The 16,997-nt window shown below is 40.4% G+C and overlaps 1 protein-coding gene across 1 annotated transcript in view; it reads right to left on the reverse strand.

Moving 5' to 3' along the window:
• The window catches only part of SYNPO2 (synaptopodin 2), a 210,921-nt gene extending 194,476 nt beyond the window's left edge, over nt 1-16,445 (reverse strand). Inside the window, exon 1 of the mRNA XM_074275234.1 lies at nt 16,198-16,445. Coding sequence (XP_074131335.1) covers nt 16,198-16,302 — 105 coding nt within the window. The 5' untranslated portion in view covers nt 16,303-16,445. The remainder of the gene's footprint in view (nt 1-16,197) is intronic.
• Between the last annotated feature and the right edge of the window lie 552 nt (nt 16,446-16,997).

The raw sequence follows: 16,997 nt of genomic DNA on the forward strand, positions 1-16,997 counted from the left end.
AAATAATTATAAAATAGCATAAAGGGTCTATGATGCCTTCCTCATAGAAGCAGGTGACCTATTATCACCACCAAGTGCCTCCCTTTAGACCTCAGCAGTATTAGCCCAGGAGCCTGGACCAAGCTTTCCTGCAAACTCCATCCCACTCTGTGTTTCCAGATAGGCATGTGTATTTCTATCCTCATTTTACAGATGGGGGAAAATAAGACTGAGGTTAGTTAAGAGATTAACTTGGCTGCATTACTATTGTAAGGGTTAGAGCCTAGATGCTAAAGCAAGTATCCTGACAGCTAGACAATCCACTGATCAAGAGCTGAAAGAGATTTTAGAGACCACTGAGTCTTGCTCTTTAATTTCACAGGTGCAGAAACTGAGATTTTAGAGAGATAAGTGATCCAGGGGTCACAAAGCCAACATCAATGGGACTTGAACTTCTGCAGCTAGGTGGTGCCATAGTACATAGAGTGCTAGACCTGAAGTCAGATGAAGACTCTGGATTCAAATCCAGTCTCGGACACTTACTGGCTGTGTGATGCTGAGCAAGTCATTTAATCTATACCTGTTTCTCTATATTTCCTCATCTACAAAAGAGAATAATAATAGCACCTAATAATTATTATAAGGACTATGCAAGGTGATATCTGTAAAGAGCTTGGCACATGTAGGCATTATAGAAATGCAAGGTATTATTAAGTATTTTGCAAACTTTAAAGTGCTATGTAATTCAAGTTGCTATTATTATCATTATTATTATTCCTGTCTATAAATCCAGCCATTGCAGGTTTCCTGTTATGGATTAGACTTAGATATTGTTCTGGGTCCCCTGTGCCTCTGAAATTCAGTGATTTTGTACATGTTTATTTCTGTGAGTTAAGATAGGGAGAAAATGAAAAATGACTCGAACTCTGAGAGCTCTTTAAGGGATCCACAGTTCTGCTCTTACACAATGACCTACCCATCAAAATGGATAATTGATTTTCCCAGCGTCCTGCAGTCACTGAAGATCAAAACTAGGATACCACAAAAACCAGGATTCTACCTCCATTCCCTTGATGTCTCCAAATCCAGGAAGATTCCCTGCTCAGTTCTGGATCTGAATGTAGAAAAGGATCATGGGAAATAGAGGAGGAGAGCCACCAGAGAGGCCAGTGAAGAGGGATAGCAAGACTTGGTTACATAACCTAGACATACTATCTTTCTTGGAAAATCCTTCAGGGAGTAGCTTTCTCTGTCCTCCCTTAACCACTTGGCTTTGAGGAGGCCCCTCTAAAACAACATCTGATTTCCATCTCAGCAGAGCAGGCCAGGGTCCAACCCAAAAGGACCCCAAGCAGGAATAAGGGTCCTATCTCCCTCTCAATCTGACAGCCCCTGATAAATGTCAGAAGTGGTTTAAAGCCAGCTTCCTCCTCTGTGGCTTTGGCCAGATCTGCATTTTCGTAAAAAGAAAAGAATGGGAGATAAGACAGACCAAGAAAATGCCGAAGGTAACAAACATAATATTCTGAAAAATGTTCCCACTGGGAGGGAGCCTGTAATTGAAATATATACAAAAGATATGGTGTCCTTGAGTTTCTCTGGGGAGCTTTTTACTTCAGAAAGTTATTTATAATACTCTCTTATGATATTTACTAGCACTTGTCAACATTTTTTTTCTTTTTTAAAAAACCACACATTTGGTGTTCTGAGGATCTTCTAAGGAATAGCATAGCAAAGATACTAGAACTGTAATGTCAGTAGTCTAGGGAACACCCCAGTTGAGAGAATGTCTTCTCCCTATTCTGATCAGTAACTTCTCTGCAACTTTAAATTTTCCAGAACACTGAAAGATTAAGCATTTTTTTTCCCCAGAGTCACAGAAACAACCAGCAGAAGAGGCAAGATTCAAATTCTGGTCTTCTGAATCATCCAAATTCTCAGATTTGATCAATGTTGGGAGCTCCACCCACAAATCACAGCCCTTTTCATATTTTGTTATTGTTCAGAATTGTCTCATTCTTTGTGACACCATTTGAGACTTTTGTTGGCAAAAATACTGGAGTGGCTTGCCATTTCTTTCTCTAATTCATATGACAAATGAGAAAACTGAGGCAAACAGGATTAGATGACTTGTCTGTGGTGACACAGTTAATAAGTGTCTGAGGCTGGATTTGAACTCAGGGCTTTCTGCTTCCAGGCTTCCCTCCACTCTACCTACAATGCCACTTAGCTCCCATTCTTCTGCACTTTAACATCAGCTAAAGTGGCAGTGGCTGAAGTTGAGATTGAGGCTACAGACACTTCAATAATGGCTCCTTGTGTGTCCACCTAAATGGATCCTGATCTCTGTTCCCAGGCACAGACTTGAAGCCTTCCTATCTCATTAGGTCATGCCAGATTATGTGTCCAACTAGCACAAATTCTGAGAGAGAGCTCAAGGTTATTTCCATGCCATCTGGAGACAATGGATAGAATTTTTGTGAAGGCGGTACCAAGATAAGATGCTGACATCAGTTATGGCCCAATCATTTAAGCGAATGAAAGGGAGTGAGGACATGAAGGTTCCAAAGAAAAGATCATATTTTTAAAGATTTCGGTTCTTTAACTAGAGTTTGCTCAGTTTTTCCATCTGTAAAGTGGAGATATGATCCTTACCCAATCCATTTCCCAGAGTAGTAATAAAATTGCAAGGAGATAGTGTATAAGAAAGAATTTTTACAAAATTTAAAGAACTATCCCAATTCTGGTATCATAGGGCTAGAAGAAAAACATGAAGACCATTTGAGTTATAGACCAATATGGAAGACCATTTGAGTTATAGACCAATATGGAAAGAATATCATAGCAATTGGTGGTAAAGGAAAAAGAGATATTTGAAATCATTCTTTCTTTAGGACTTAGGAATCATAGGATTCAAGTTGTAAAGCACCTAAGAGGTAACCTAATTTGTTCACTCACCTTACATGTTAAGTAATTTGCCTAAAGCAATGAGAGAGGTAGGATTCAAACCCATGTTGACTGGTTCAAAACAAGTGTGCTCCCCATTGCCTCATGTTGCTTCTCAGTTATCTAGTCCAATATTTCCCAATTCTAATCAAATCTCACCTTCCACAGGATCACTTTCCTGATCAGTCCTTACCTCCATTACCCTTGCCCAATCATCAAGAGCCTTCCTTTTGAAATTATCTTCTCCTTCCACTGTCTATATCTAGTTATTTACATGTTGTCTTCCCCATTAGAATATGGGCTCCTTAAGGAAAGGGACCATTACTATTACTAATTTTTTTTTGTCTTGCTCTGTATGTCAAGCTTAATACAATATCTGACACATAGTAAGCACTTAAGTGCTGTCTGACTTTCATATATTCCTTATTTATACATATAGTCTCATGTGACCCTTACCATCATGGATGAGGTGAGTAGTACTGGCATTGTTGCCTCCACTTTACAGATGAAGAAACTGAAGCTCAGTGAGCTGAAGGGACTTACCCAAAGTCACTCAACTTGGAAGGATCCATGCTGTGGTTTTAACCCAGGTTGCTGTGGATTCTAACCACCATTATTATGGATACCCACCATACTGGATGTATCATAAGAACTACCCTCCTGATGTTGGATATGAGGTAAAGGTGGGCAAATATGGTTCAGTGCTTCAAAGGGATCCTGACTTTGAATTCTGGCTCCTCCATTTCTGATCTATATATCATTTAGGTACTTAGGCAATTATTTAGGTAATCATTTAACTTCTTTGGACCTGTTTCCTTTTCTGTAAAATCAGAGGCTGAATTAAATATACCCTAAGTTCCCTTCATTTCTAAATCTATACGTCTATAACATGTAATGGAAACCTGATCACTTCCATATCTATGATCACATGACCAATAAGTGATTAAATAGCTCTGAAGATAACTATTCATTAAAATTTAGCATTGAAGCAAAAAGTAAAGAGGGCTTTCTTAGAGAGCAATATGCTAGTTTTAAACCATCAAGGAAAGAAACGAGCAATTCTTAATCACATACTAGGAGCCAAGCACTCCATAAATATTACATCACCCCCCTTCCCCCACAACAACCCTGGAAGGTAGATGCTATTTTTATTCCCATTTTATAATTGGTAAAACTGAGACATTTTGAAGCTAATGATTTGCCCAAGATCCACAGCTAGTAAGTATCTGAGGGCAGAGTTGAACTTAGGAAAATGAGTCTTCCCATTCTATCCACTCTGTCTCCTCATTATCTCAAAAGAAAGAATCCAGAGCATATGCCCCTTGATTAAAAAACAAAACAAAAAAAACAGTTTTCTTTGGGTAGAACCAAAGGTATCATTGGAGAAAGCAATGCTGAGAGGACTGGAAATCATTTAATCACGGTACTGAAGAGTGTGATGCAAAAATTCAACTCCACAAGCACTTATTAAGCACCTTCTATAATCTGGGTGTAGCAGGGTGGATAGAATTTGTCTAGGTATTAGCAAGATTGGGGTTCGTGTTGGCCTCTGACACATACTGGCTGAATGCCTGGCCATTCCACTTCCCCTCCCAGCATTCTAGAAACTCTCTAAGAATGTAAATTTCAAGATGGTGCCAATTCATGGAGAGAGCATGTCTCCTTGTCTGGGAGTTTCCTTTGCCAATGAAATACTGGGTCTAGCACCTAGCCTACTGGCTATGCTAGGTGCTGGAGGATGAAAAGACTTAGCTTGAGGGAGCTTATGGTAAACCAGGAAACATGACATGCAGAGAGAAGAATATAAGGTAGAAGGGTTAGTTGTAAAGTGTTCTAGAAATGCTTAAGAGGATGAGAATACTTTCAATTAAGGAGCATGAAAAGGGAAGAAGAAGAACTATACAGAGCTACATGGGAGAACTGCCTTCTAAAGGCCTTAAAGGCAGAAAAATTATTACATGTCACTCATGGCGGCCTCTGCCCAGATCCTGCCTTTTCTCCTATGGCCATTCTCACATCTGGTCTTGGGCTAGCTAAAAATTTGCTCCATGGTGAAGCTCCCCACGCACACCCTGGTGCCATATTCTTCAGGGACCAAGAATGGGAATGTTCAGAAGGAGAAAGGTCAAAGCAGCAAAGCAGCAGGAAGGAGGACCTGTAATGAGCAGCCAGGCTTTCTGCAGCCATGATGCCCCCTGGAGCCCACAACCATTGGCCCGGTGGGAGGGTACAGGCAGTCTCCCAGGTCACTCATTCACAGTGAGCAATACAAAAGCAGGCATTTCATTGGAATATTGTTGTTCCAAATCCTTGTTGAAAGGAGTAGGTGGATCCCCTGCCTGGAGCTTGGAAACATTCTTGTTATAGAATTTTCCCCTGATGATCTTCAATGGAGGAGATTTGTATGTAACAATCCCCATTTGTTGTTGTTGCCAAAATACTAACCTTCCAAACTGAGGGAAACAGACCTTCAGGGATCACAGTCTAGAATAATGGGGAGAACATTAACTCTTTAAAGAACTCTATAGATCTCTTGCTTGCCTTTAAGAAACAGTGTAAATAATGAGACACAGTGGTTACACTGTGTAAGAGATGGTTCTCCTTGTTCTCAATTCGGTGAATCCCTCTGATCTTTCATTTGAGGGAGCATCCAGGTAAGCCATCATGCCCTCTTCAAACAGGGAACAGCCCAGTTTTACCCTGACCCCAGCATGGCAACCTTTCCTCATTTCCCCCATTATTTTTTTAGCTCTTTTGTGTTTTCTTCCTGCCTAGAAAATAAGTTCCTTGAGGGCAGAGACTCTTTTTTTCTGTCTATTTATAGCTGTAGCATTGGTACAATATCTGGCACAGAGTAAAAGCTTAATAAATTTTCTTTCTATCCATATAAGTACCTATATCTCTCTAATCTCTATACAAAGTAGGATCTAGGTAGGCAAGTAGGTAGATAGATAGACAGAAAGGGGAATAAAAAAAGGAGAAATCTGTTGATATCTTTGTATTGATCTATGCCTCCATCGAAATATAAATAGACAGGACAGATGGATAGATAGATAGATTGACACAGACATGTACATAAGAACTGAACCTGTGATTTCATTGGTAAAAAGAACTCCCAGATGAATAAAGTCCATCTATCAATGCAGATCAGAATCTCTGAAATCTTTAGTCTTTGAGGGTTTTCTGGTATTCTAAAAGGTGACAGGATCACCAAGCCAAAGGGCAGAACTTTAACCCAGGTTTGCCTGTTTTTGTATGTGAGCTCTCTATCCACTATACCATACAACTTCTTACAAAAGTATGTGCTGAATAAATATAAAGAAAATAAGTATAATACATTTTTATTTATCTTTAAGGAAAAATATGGGCCAAAAATAATGGGCTGAGAGGTAATGGATAACAGACAGCTAGCCTGATTATTTGCACTAACATTCACTAAATTTAAAAGATCTGAAAAGAGGTACTTTGGGTATATTTTCTATGGAGGATTTGTGGAGGCTTATGGAAAAGAATCATAGAATTCTATAATTTCAAAATTGGAAAATCTTCTGCCTTAGAGATTTCTTTCTGCCAAGCTAAACACCCCTAGTTCTTTCAACTGCTCCTCCCACCATATGAACTTGGAGCCCTTCACTGTGTTGGTAGCTATCCTCTTGATGTATTGGCCAAGTTTGTCCTTTCATAAAAGTCTCCCAGCAAAGGTTGTTGGGAAAGAATAGCTCCTGGAGCAGCTTTGGGGCCATTAGTTCTAAGAAGGCAGTACTCAAAATATAAAAAAAAGGAAGAGGGAGAAAATGATTTTAGAGCATATGAGCCTATTGTTGCAGAACAGGGCTCTGCCTCCCAAAGAATTGGCACTTTCCTAAGAAGGTTCTTTGCATCTGGATTCCAAACCAACAAAAAGAACATTTGTCTGCCTTGCTGCTGCTGCAGCTTATTAAAAACCTTGCAGTTTTCCATTTGATTTGAACCTGAAGTCTTCTCAATGGAGCCTACCCCTATTGGAAATAGGAGCTCCCTGAGATCTAGACTGCCTTGATTTATTTCTTTTATCTCTTGTGTTTACCACAATGTTTGATACATAGTAAACACTTAATAAATTCTCTCTCTCTCTCTCTCTCTCTCTCTCTCTCTCTCTCTCTCTCTCTCTCTCTCTCTCTCTCCTTTCCCTCCTCTTCCTCTAGATAGATTTTTTTCCTGGAACATATTCTGATAATTTGATTGATGGAGTATTATAATTTCTTAAGAAATCATAACTAGAAAGAATTTAAAGAAATATTAAAAGGTTCATGTGAACTGAAGCAGAGGGAAGGATGCTGGTGCAAGAACACACAATGATTACAATAATATGAATGGAAACACCACTGAAAAGTACCCAAACTCATATTAATCACAATAAATCAGCTTAGTCTCAGAGAAAGGATGATGAAATACAATGTCCACTCCTATAAGGATATATGAGGAGATTCTAGGAGCAGGATGGATGTAGGATCTGCTGCCAGCATCATTCCTTTGATTAGTTTTGATGAACTACCTTTGTCTGTTATAAGGAAGGGTTTAATTTTGGTCATGGGTCAGAAGATGACTATGGTATAAAAAAAGGCATCCCTGAATCTTTTTTAAAAAGTAGAGGGTTTGAAAACTAATGCAGACAAAATTAGAAGGGAAGCAATAATCTGGAAAAACTTTACAGTCAAAGGTTCTGATAAAGGCTTCATTTCCAAAATATATAGAGAATTGACTCTAATAAAAAATCAAGCCATTCTCCAATTGATAAATGGTCAAAGGATATGAACAGGCAATTCTCAGGTGAAGAAATTGAAACTATTTCTAGCCATATGAAAAGATGCTCCAAGTCATTATTAATCAGAGAAATGCAAATTAAGACAACTCTGAGATACCACTACACACTTGTCAGATTGGCTAGAATGACAGGGAAAGATAATGTGCAATGTTGGAGGGGATGTGAGAAAACATACTGATACATTGTTGGTGGAATTGTGAATACATCCAGCCATTCTGGAGGGCAATTTGGAACTATGCTCAAAAAGTTATCAAACTGTGCATACCCTTTGATCCAGCAGTGTTACTACTGGGCTTATATTCCAAAAAGATCTTAAAGAAGGGAAAGGGCCCTGTATGTGGAAGAATGTTTGTGGCAGCCCTCTTTGTAGTGTTCAGAAACTGGAAATTGAGTTGATGCCCATCAACTGGAGAATGGCTGAATAAATTGTGGTATATAAATATTATGGAATATTATTGTTCTGTAAGAAATGACCAACAGGATGATTTCAGAAAGGCCTGGAGAGACTTACATCAACTGATGCTGAGTGAAATGAGCAGGACCAGGAGATCATTATATACTTCAACAACAATACTATATGATAATCAGTTCTGATGGACGTGGCCCTCTTCAACAATGAGATGAACCAAATCAGTTCCAATAGAGCAGTAATGAACTGAACCAACTACAGCCAGAAAAAGAACTCTGGGAGATGATTATGAACCACTACATAGAATTCCCAATCCCTCTAATTTTGTCCGCCTGCATTTTGGATTTCCTTCACAGGCTAATTGTACACTATTTCAAAATCTGATTCTTTTTTGTATAGAAAAATAACTGTTTGGACATGTATATATATATTGTATTTAACTTATACTTTAACATATGTAACATGTATTGGTCAACCTGTCATCTGGGGAAAGGGGTGGGGGAAGGAGGGGAAAACTTGGAACAAAAGGTTTTCCAATTGTTAACGCTGAAAAATTACCCATGCATATATCTTGTAATAAAAAGCTATAATAATAATAAAAAAGAAGAAAAAAAGTAGAGGGTTTGAATGACAGAATTATAGATCTCAAGCTAGAATGACCTCAGAGGTCATCTGGTCCAATCTGCTTCATTTTAGAAATGAGGAAACTGAGATTCACCCAGATACTCTAGAACTGTTTTCTTTTCACTATGTCACACTAATCCTAGAATACATTTGCAAATCCACATATGAATATATGAATGTGTACATCATACATACATTGAGCTGGTATAGTTTGGATTCTAAAACAGAAACCTGTTTTCAGAAAGTATTTAAAAGTTCTACATAAAGTACACACACAGACACACAGACACACAGACACACACACACACACACACACACACACAATCAATCAGGCAACTTTTTCCCCAATGCGCGTCTACCCTGAAGTTTATGCCATCCTTTGGATGGTTGGAAAGGTGACTCATTCCCTAAAAATACCTCCAACCATATTGTCTATCTAGTCTTTTTTCTTCCCCTTAGGCCTAGTTGATGCCTGATCTGGGTTTATTTGAAATTCTTAGGCGGCTGGCAAATGATGCTAAGTCTCCTATGTACTCATTGAAATCCTTTGGGACAAATAACTTTGGAGAAGTAATATAGTTGTTCAGAATGTTAAGGACATAGCCCCATGGTGGATTAGACTTATTGGAGCCTCCTAGAAAGAATGATTATAATTAATCTCCCCTTTGCCTCTTAGAATTCCTGGCTGCCCAAAAAGATAGCTCAGGTGTCACCTCCTACAACAAGCCGTGCCTGATCCCCTCAGTTATTATTAGCACCCACTCCCTCTTGAGATTCTTTTGTATATAATTGTCTGCGATCATATCTGTCCAAACCCAGGAGAAGGTAAGCTCTTGGAGGGCAGGATCTCTGGATCAGACTGAGATTCTCATTTGGAAAGGTCCTTTGAGGCAATTGATCATGTCCTGTGCTTTCATTTTATAAATGAGGAAAGCTTTTCATTTTTTATATCCAACATACTATGCTGTATACAGCAGAGGTAAAATTGAATTTGCTTTCATGGAATTTTCAATGTATCAATAAATACTTATTGAAAATATTTTTCAGTGAAATTTCAGTTAACCAGATATGCTGCTAAATAGAATGATTTCTTTGATCAATTGTGATGGAGGATTTTTACTATGAAGGAGACTTTAATCATGGTCATACAATAGGAGATGAATCTTATGTGAACAAAGACATTACAGAATCTTTTTTTTTTTTCATTAAGATAGAGAGGATGGATTATAGGATCATACCTCTGGAGCAGAGTCAGATCTCAAAGATCATCTGGCCAAACATCTTTTGTGTTTAAGAATAAACACTTGGGATCTTTGCAGGGTTGGTAGAGGGGGAGAGAAACTGCTTGAATCCTATTCACTAGATAAAAAGGTGCAAGGAATAAACAAGTTACAAACTTTCTGCTTTCAGCATGTGCATTGTTGAGAAAGGGGGAAATAATAACTTTTTTAGGCTGCTAAAACGTCTACATACACACCCCACTGCTGCTACTGAGCCCCAAGTTCTTCAGATTCAAGATGTTCCCAGACATTCCTAAAGAGCAAGATTAAGATCTGTTCAGAGAAAGCCCTTCTATTCAAATCGAAGTCCTTAAAAAGAGAGTTGTCCAATGAAAATGCTGCCCCACCTTGACAAGGATGTCTGTGCCCACAAGATGAAGTCTCATGTTTGGGACCGTGCCTGGCGTAATTCATCTAATGATTGAAAGCAGCTTCCAAAGCTGAAGAGCCTTATCTTATTTAGCAAGCTCCCAGAAATCCCAGCTGCTAAATCTTATTGTCAGACTCCACTCAATGGCTTCCCACGTCCTGCCCATCTCTAAATTTGTGATCCTATATCTATGACCCTGTGAATCTTAACAACCCCGGGTTTGTATGTCTGTCTCATATTCCATCAGATTGACTGCCTAAAAAGATCCTAAAGACTCACAGCCCCTACAAGCCGCAGAGTCTGCTAGGTGGGGGGCTAGGCCTCTTGCAGTTTATTCTTGAAAACAAATCCAAAGGATTTCATAAACAGACCTTGAGCTTACTGACTGATGAGAAGTTTTGTGGATATTAATATCAGGGATGAGTGATCCTCAAAAGAGGGGATTTGGCAGCGACTCCTGGAGGCCACCAGATGAGTGGGATGTTTGCCTGAGCACATCTCCACAGCACTAGGCTCTGAGATGTCACCAGCAGAAAATTCACAGTGAGGCTTCAGGGGATCATGGGTGGGACCCAGATTAAGGGACAAAAGACAAGTCTTTTTCTGCTGATTCACTTTTCTGTAGATTGACTTTCTTTCCAGAAATTAGAAGACGGGAGATGGGAGTCCTATAACTAGTTATTTTAAACCCCCATGTTTGCTTTTGATGCTCCCAATGAGAACTTACTGGTCAAGTATCTCCCATTCTACTAGCCTGCTTTGAAGCCTGCTGAGGTTCCAGAACAAAAGGAGAATGAGGGAGTTGTTTCTTGATACTCTCCAACAACGAATGAGCTATTCTTCAGAAACCACCAGCCTCATTTCATATTTCACAAGGCCTGGAGGCTGGCACATTTTACAAGGCTTTGATCACTTCCTGCTCCAAACTCAGAAGACCCCAACCCAAACACATACATACACACACACACACTCTCTCTCTCACACACACACACACACACACACACACACACACACACACACACACACACACACCTAAAGTAATTGTTAAAGCTTAAGTTCCTTTTTCAGTAAGAACTGTTTCATTTGATGTCTTTATACCCACAATGCCTAACTCAGTGCCTAGCACATAGCAGGTAACTGCTGATTTATACTGAAGACTATATGTAGCACACGGTCTTCCCTATGGTTAGGTAAAGTATAGACTGGATGGGACTTGGTTCCAAAAAGTTACTGTGAGTCCTTCCAGAGTTATTAATCTGTGATCCATTAAATTGCTCTTTAAAAATATTTTTAAACTGTGTTTCAATGTAATCGGCTTTCTTTATAATCATCTGTGTTTTAATTTATATGTTTACAAACATGATTCTGAAAAGGGCTTCCCAGGCTTCACCAGATGGCCAAAGCAGTCTAGCACAAGAACAGGTTAGATCTGTAGACAAGATAGAAGAAAAGTTGGTACTTGAATAAAAAGTATCTTCCTAATTTTCTAGTTATCCATCCTGCTAAGGAGGATGTAGTCACAGTCAGAAGATCATAACTTAGGAGTTATGATCAAGAGCATAGAGTGATGGTGAGATAAGAAAACAGAAGAACAAGAAGAAGAACAACAACAAAAACAACAAGAAGAAGAAGAACAACAAGAACAAGAACAAAAAGAAGAAGAAAGGAGAAGGAGGAAGAGGAGGAGGAGGAGAAGTAGAAGACTCAGAAGCAGAGAAGAAGCAGAAGAAGCAGAAGCAGAAGCAGAAGAAGCAGAAGAAGAAGCAGAAGAAGAAGCAGAAGAAGAAGAAGAAGAAGAAGAAGAAGAAGAAGGAGGAGGAGGAGGAGGAGGAGGAGGAGGAGGAGGAGGAGGAGGAGGAGGAGGAGGAGGAGGAGGAGGAGGAGGAGGAGGAGGAGGAGGAAGAGGAGGAGGAGGAGGAGGAAGAGGAAGAGGAGGAGGAGGAGGAGGAGGAAGAGGAGGAGAAGGAGAAGGAGAAGGAAAAGGAAAAGGAAAAGAGAGGAAGAAGAGGAAGAGAAGAAAGAGAATAAGAAGGAGAAGGAGGAGAAGGAGGAGAAGAAAGAGGAGGAGGAGGAGGAAAAAAAAGGAGAAGGTGGGTAAAAAAGGAAAATTTAAAACTTACACAGAGAACACACATAAAAGTTCAGGAAAAAGCAAAGATAAATAGAGCAGTTTTGAAAATTACATGATTAATTTATATCCTTTTAAAATAAAAAGCAATATGTGAGAAAGATTCGTGGTTTAATATACAATCTATTTTTTGACTTTCACTATCTATAGAGAAATGTATCTATAAGTTCATTAAAGAATTAAATATGAAAACTTTTTGGAAAAATAATAAATTTAGTGTTCAAGATTAAGAAATTGAATGGAATGATAGGTTAAAATATAAAAATAGATGATAAGTAGAGACATATATTGCTCTTTTCTAACAATCTAAAAGCCTGAGTTTCCTTATCTTTCAATCTACTCTTTAAAGTAACATAGGGTAACTGCAGGTTGGAGGCAAGTATCATGAAAACGCAAGCAAGTAATCATTTGCTTTGGATGTTTGTGACCAAGGGCATTTTTTCTTTCTTGGATGATGTGAGTTTTATCAGTTGCTCATTTTTCTCTGAGCACCCAGACATTGCTACAGTGGCATACAGACTCTCCTCAAGATTCCCTCTCCACAATGCTTTCTCCCACCTCTGTTCCATTTAACCAGCATGCATGGTGCCATTTTTGGACAACCATGTGAAGATTGCATGACTTTATATCAGCCAATCACTGGATATTGGCAGCTGAGGGTCAGTAGTGACCCCACCTGGCAGAAGCAAGGTAGAGCACCTAACCTACCTATCTTTGATTTTATTCTGAACACTAAAAAAACAATTTTTATAACCAATCTTGGGTCACAGTGTATATTTTATCACTGCATGTCATTATTCACTAAAAAAGGAAAATAAATAATAGAGATGATATGGTCTAGGGGATCAAATGTTGTATTTTAGTCAGAAATCCTGGGATTGAATTCACCAGTGAATATCTTTTAACAGCTAATTCCTTTTACCTCTTTGGGCTCCTGTTTCCTCTTATGTAAAATGGAATGGTCTGTAAAAGGGAATGATCTGTAAGACATTTCCAGCTCTAAATCTCATGGTCCAGTCTCCAAAGTGGGGCCCTCCACCGACAGAGGGGCATCTGTAGCATGGCCCAACAAGGGATGTGACATGACCTAATCCGATGGAAAATAGAAAGATGGGTAACTCTCCAATCCTGCCACAAGAGCTGTAGGGGAAGAGGTGGCACTTATTTCCAATACCTCACCTTTTAACCTCCAACTTCACTCATTATCTTCCAACTTTCTCCAACAATGCTGCCCCACCTCTGCCCCAGCAAGCCTCCTGTCCTAGGCTAACACGTGGCTGACCTCTCTGCCTCTCCCCTAAGTATTAACCCCTCAGACTGGCTATAACATGCTTACCTACCTAATTTTAATATAACTAGGTGGCACAAAATGCAACTAAATGGTTGAACAATAATAAACATATTTGTTTGTACCAGAAATTTAACAGATAGAATCCCTCCATATCCTGCCTTCCCTGATCACCTCAAAACTTTGGCAGGAGCTCCTTGGCAGGCAATGGCCAAAGATTAAGACCATCCCCATTCCAAATTTTTCATTTTTGGTGGGATGGAATGAGTCATACAGGATAATCAAACATGGATGAGTGACACTTTGGATCATGCATCACATTACATTATCTTCCCCTCTTAGCCTACTCCTATTCTAAACTCTTTTTTTCTCTTCAAGATCATCACCATTTTTATCATCACTTGGATTGGCAAACTTGAAGTTATTCTTGACCCCTCACTCATCCCGACCCCACAAACTAATTCCTCACCCAGTTTTAGCATTTATATCCTCAAGATTTCTCACATCTGTTCTACTTTCTCGACTCCTACAGCTACTACCCTAATATGGGGCCTTATCGCTTCCCTCCTGACCAATCTATTATTGCTTCCTCATGTTTTTGCCTGTTTCCAGTCTCTCTTAGAATTCATATTCCCCACAGCTATAAAGTTATATTCCTCACATACAGGTCTCATGAAGTTACTCTCCAACTCAATATACTCCTCATTGACTCAACAAATAACTCTCCAGGGACTCTAGGGTAAAACATTATTTCATCTTTATTTTATCCTTTAAAAATATCTGTTCTGTATGTATAATGAATACATAATTATGTAATGTAAATATTTATATAATGAACACAGTTATAAGTATAGAAACAAATTACATAGTTTACAAATAAATAAATATGCATATATTTGAAATACAGATCAAACTTTTTTACTATATGACAAGGATATATGGGCAAAAACGTGAAAACATTATTTTCCTCGAGTTCCTGCTGTTAGCTCTTAGTTTACAATTTCCACCAGGTGGCAGAATTCCACCATTATTTCTTAAAGCCATCTCCCCCCCCCCGGCCGTTGCAAGTACAGTAAAATTGGACTTTCTTCTTGCTGCCAGCTTTTACAAGGTAAAGTGAAGGAGGAGGAGATAGTTACAGTGGCTATCTACTAGATAAAGCTACATATCCTATACTGATGGTTGTTAAAAACAGTTTCAATGACAATAAGAACTCATAATCAAGGCCATTCTTTTCTATAGTAAGATGATTCTATTTTTTAAACCCTTTTAAAGTCCTGCAAACAGAAGTTCAGCTTTTATTGTCCCAGTATAGCTGAAGTCTGGTTATCCAAAAAGAAGGCTATATTAACATGGGCATGAATAAACTCTCCGAGGCTATATTCTACTCTAAGGAGTAAACAAATGCACATTTTAAAAGCTGAAAATGAAACTTTCAAACAGTATCCTAAATGAACTTTGGGTTACTATGGATACCTTTCAATTAATAATTTTTGTCCTAGTGTAGCTGAAGCCTGGTTATCCAAAAAGAAGGCTACATTAACTTGGGCATGAATAAATTCTCCAAGGCTACCTAAGGAGTAAACAAATACACATTTCAAAAGCTGAAAATGCAACTTTCAGTGTTATAAATGAACTTTGGGTAACTGTAGATATCTTTCCATTAATAATTTGATCTCATCTACTTATAGGGTGACCCATAAGTCTTAGTGCAGTTCTACCCTATGGAAGTGGACAAATGGGCTGTAAAAATTGACTGTCTATGAAAGGAGCATTATGACAGCCTGTGTTCAGAGAACTTTCTACCCCTGCCCCAGATTGGCCTGGGGCTGACTGCTGAAGAATGGGTGCCACTACAGACATCTCCCTAGATAGAGATCCCGGGTCACCAGTCAATGGTTTGTGTCTAATAGCAACGCCTTTTCTCCTTCCAGGACCGAGATGGTCCTGATCCTGATCCTGGTCCTGACCCTGCTCCTGGTTCCGGTCCCGGTCAAGAATGAGCTAAACTGAGCTTCTGAACCTCAGAATCTTAAACCCTCCCAAGATGCTCGACGGGAGATGACCCCGATCAATCTTTTCCTGTCTCTCGTGGGAGGCAGTGCTTTATTCTCGCCTGGCTGGAAACCCCAACACACCCTGGAGAGGGGCTGTACTTTGGTGCACAAATCAGTGTCTGTGCCTCCTGGCCCGCCACTGTTTCAAGCGAGCCTAGGCACTCCGGCGGGGAGCAGCCCAGCCCAACAGCCAGCCGGGAATCTGCCCTCCCAAGGCTCCGGGAGCCGGGGGGGCACGCGTCTCCTTCTGCGCCCCGGGCCACGGCTCCCCCGCCCGGTCCCTGCCCTCTCGCAGGGCAGGGCGCTGCCTACCTTGGCCACTTGTAGAGGATGGTTCTGCTCCTTGCCCCCGTGCAGGCGGAAGCCCCAGGGGGCCCCTCCGCTCATGGAGATGCAGACAAAGTCCCCCGTGCCCATGGCGCTCCACTCGGGGGCCAAGCCGCGGGAAGCGCCGAGGACGAGAGGCAGCAGTCCCGGCCGTGCCGCGGGAGATGTGCTCTGCCTTCGGCTCCGGGGCTGCTGCCAAAGACGGATCAGCTGAGCGGGCAGGCATGGAGCGCCCTCCCCTCTTTCCTCCTCTCCCTCCCTCGCTCCGTCTCCCAGTCCCTCCTTGCTGGCCGCCCTCTGGGCTGTAGCTCATGAATATGTTTATGAGACAGAGAAAGAGACAGAGACACAGAGACAGACAGAGACAGAGACAGAAAGAGAGACACACACACACAGACAGAGACACAGAGAGAGACAGAGACAGAGAGACAGACAGAGACAGAGACAGAAAGAGAGCATGAAAGAGAGCACAGGAGAGACAGACAGAGACAAAGACAGACTGAGACAGAGACAGAGAGAGAGACAGAGAGACAGACAGAGACAGAGACAGAAAGAGAGCATGAAAGAGAGCACAGGAGAGACAGACAGAGACAAAGACAGAGAGAGACAGACAGAGACAGAGACAGAGAGACACAGAGAGAGACAGAGACAAAGAAACAGAGAGCAGAAAAAGAGAGAATGAGAGAGACAGAGAATGAGAGATAGAGACAGAGAGACAAAGGCAGAGACAGAGAGAGAGCATGAAAGAGAGCACAGGAGAGACAGACAGAGACAAAGACAGAGAG

Source organism: Sminthopsis crassicaudata, chromosome 6 (assembly GCF_048593235.1).
Source record: "Sminthopsis crassicaudata isolate SCR6 chromosome 6, ASM4859323v1, whole genome shotgun sequence".
NCBI classification, from domain to species: domain Eukaryota; kingdom Metazoa; phylum Chordata; class Mammalia; order Dasyuromorphia; family Dasyuridae; genus Sminthopsis; species Sminthopsis crassicaudata.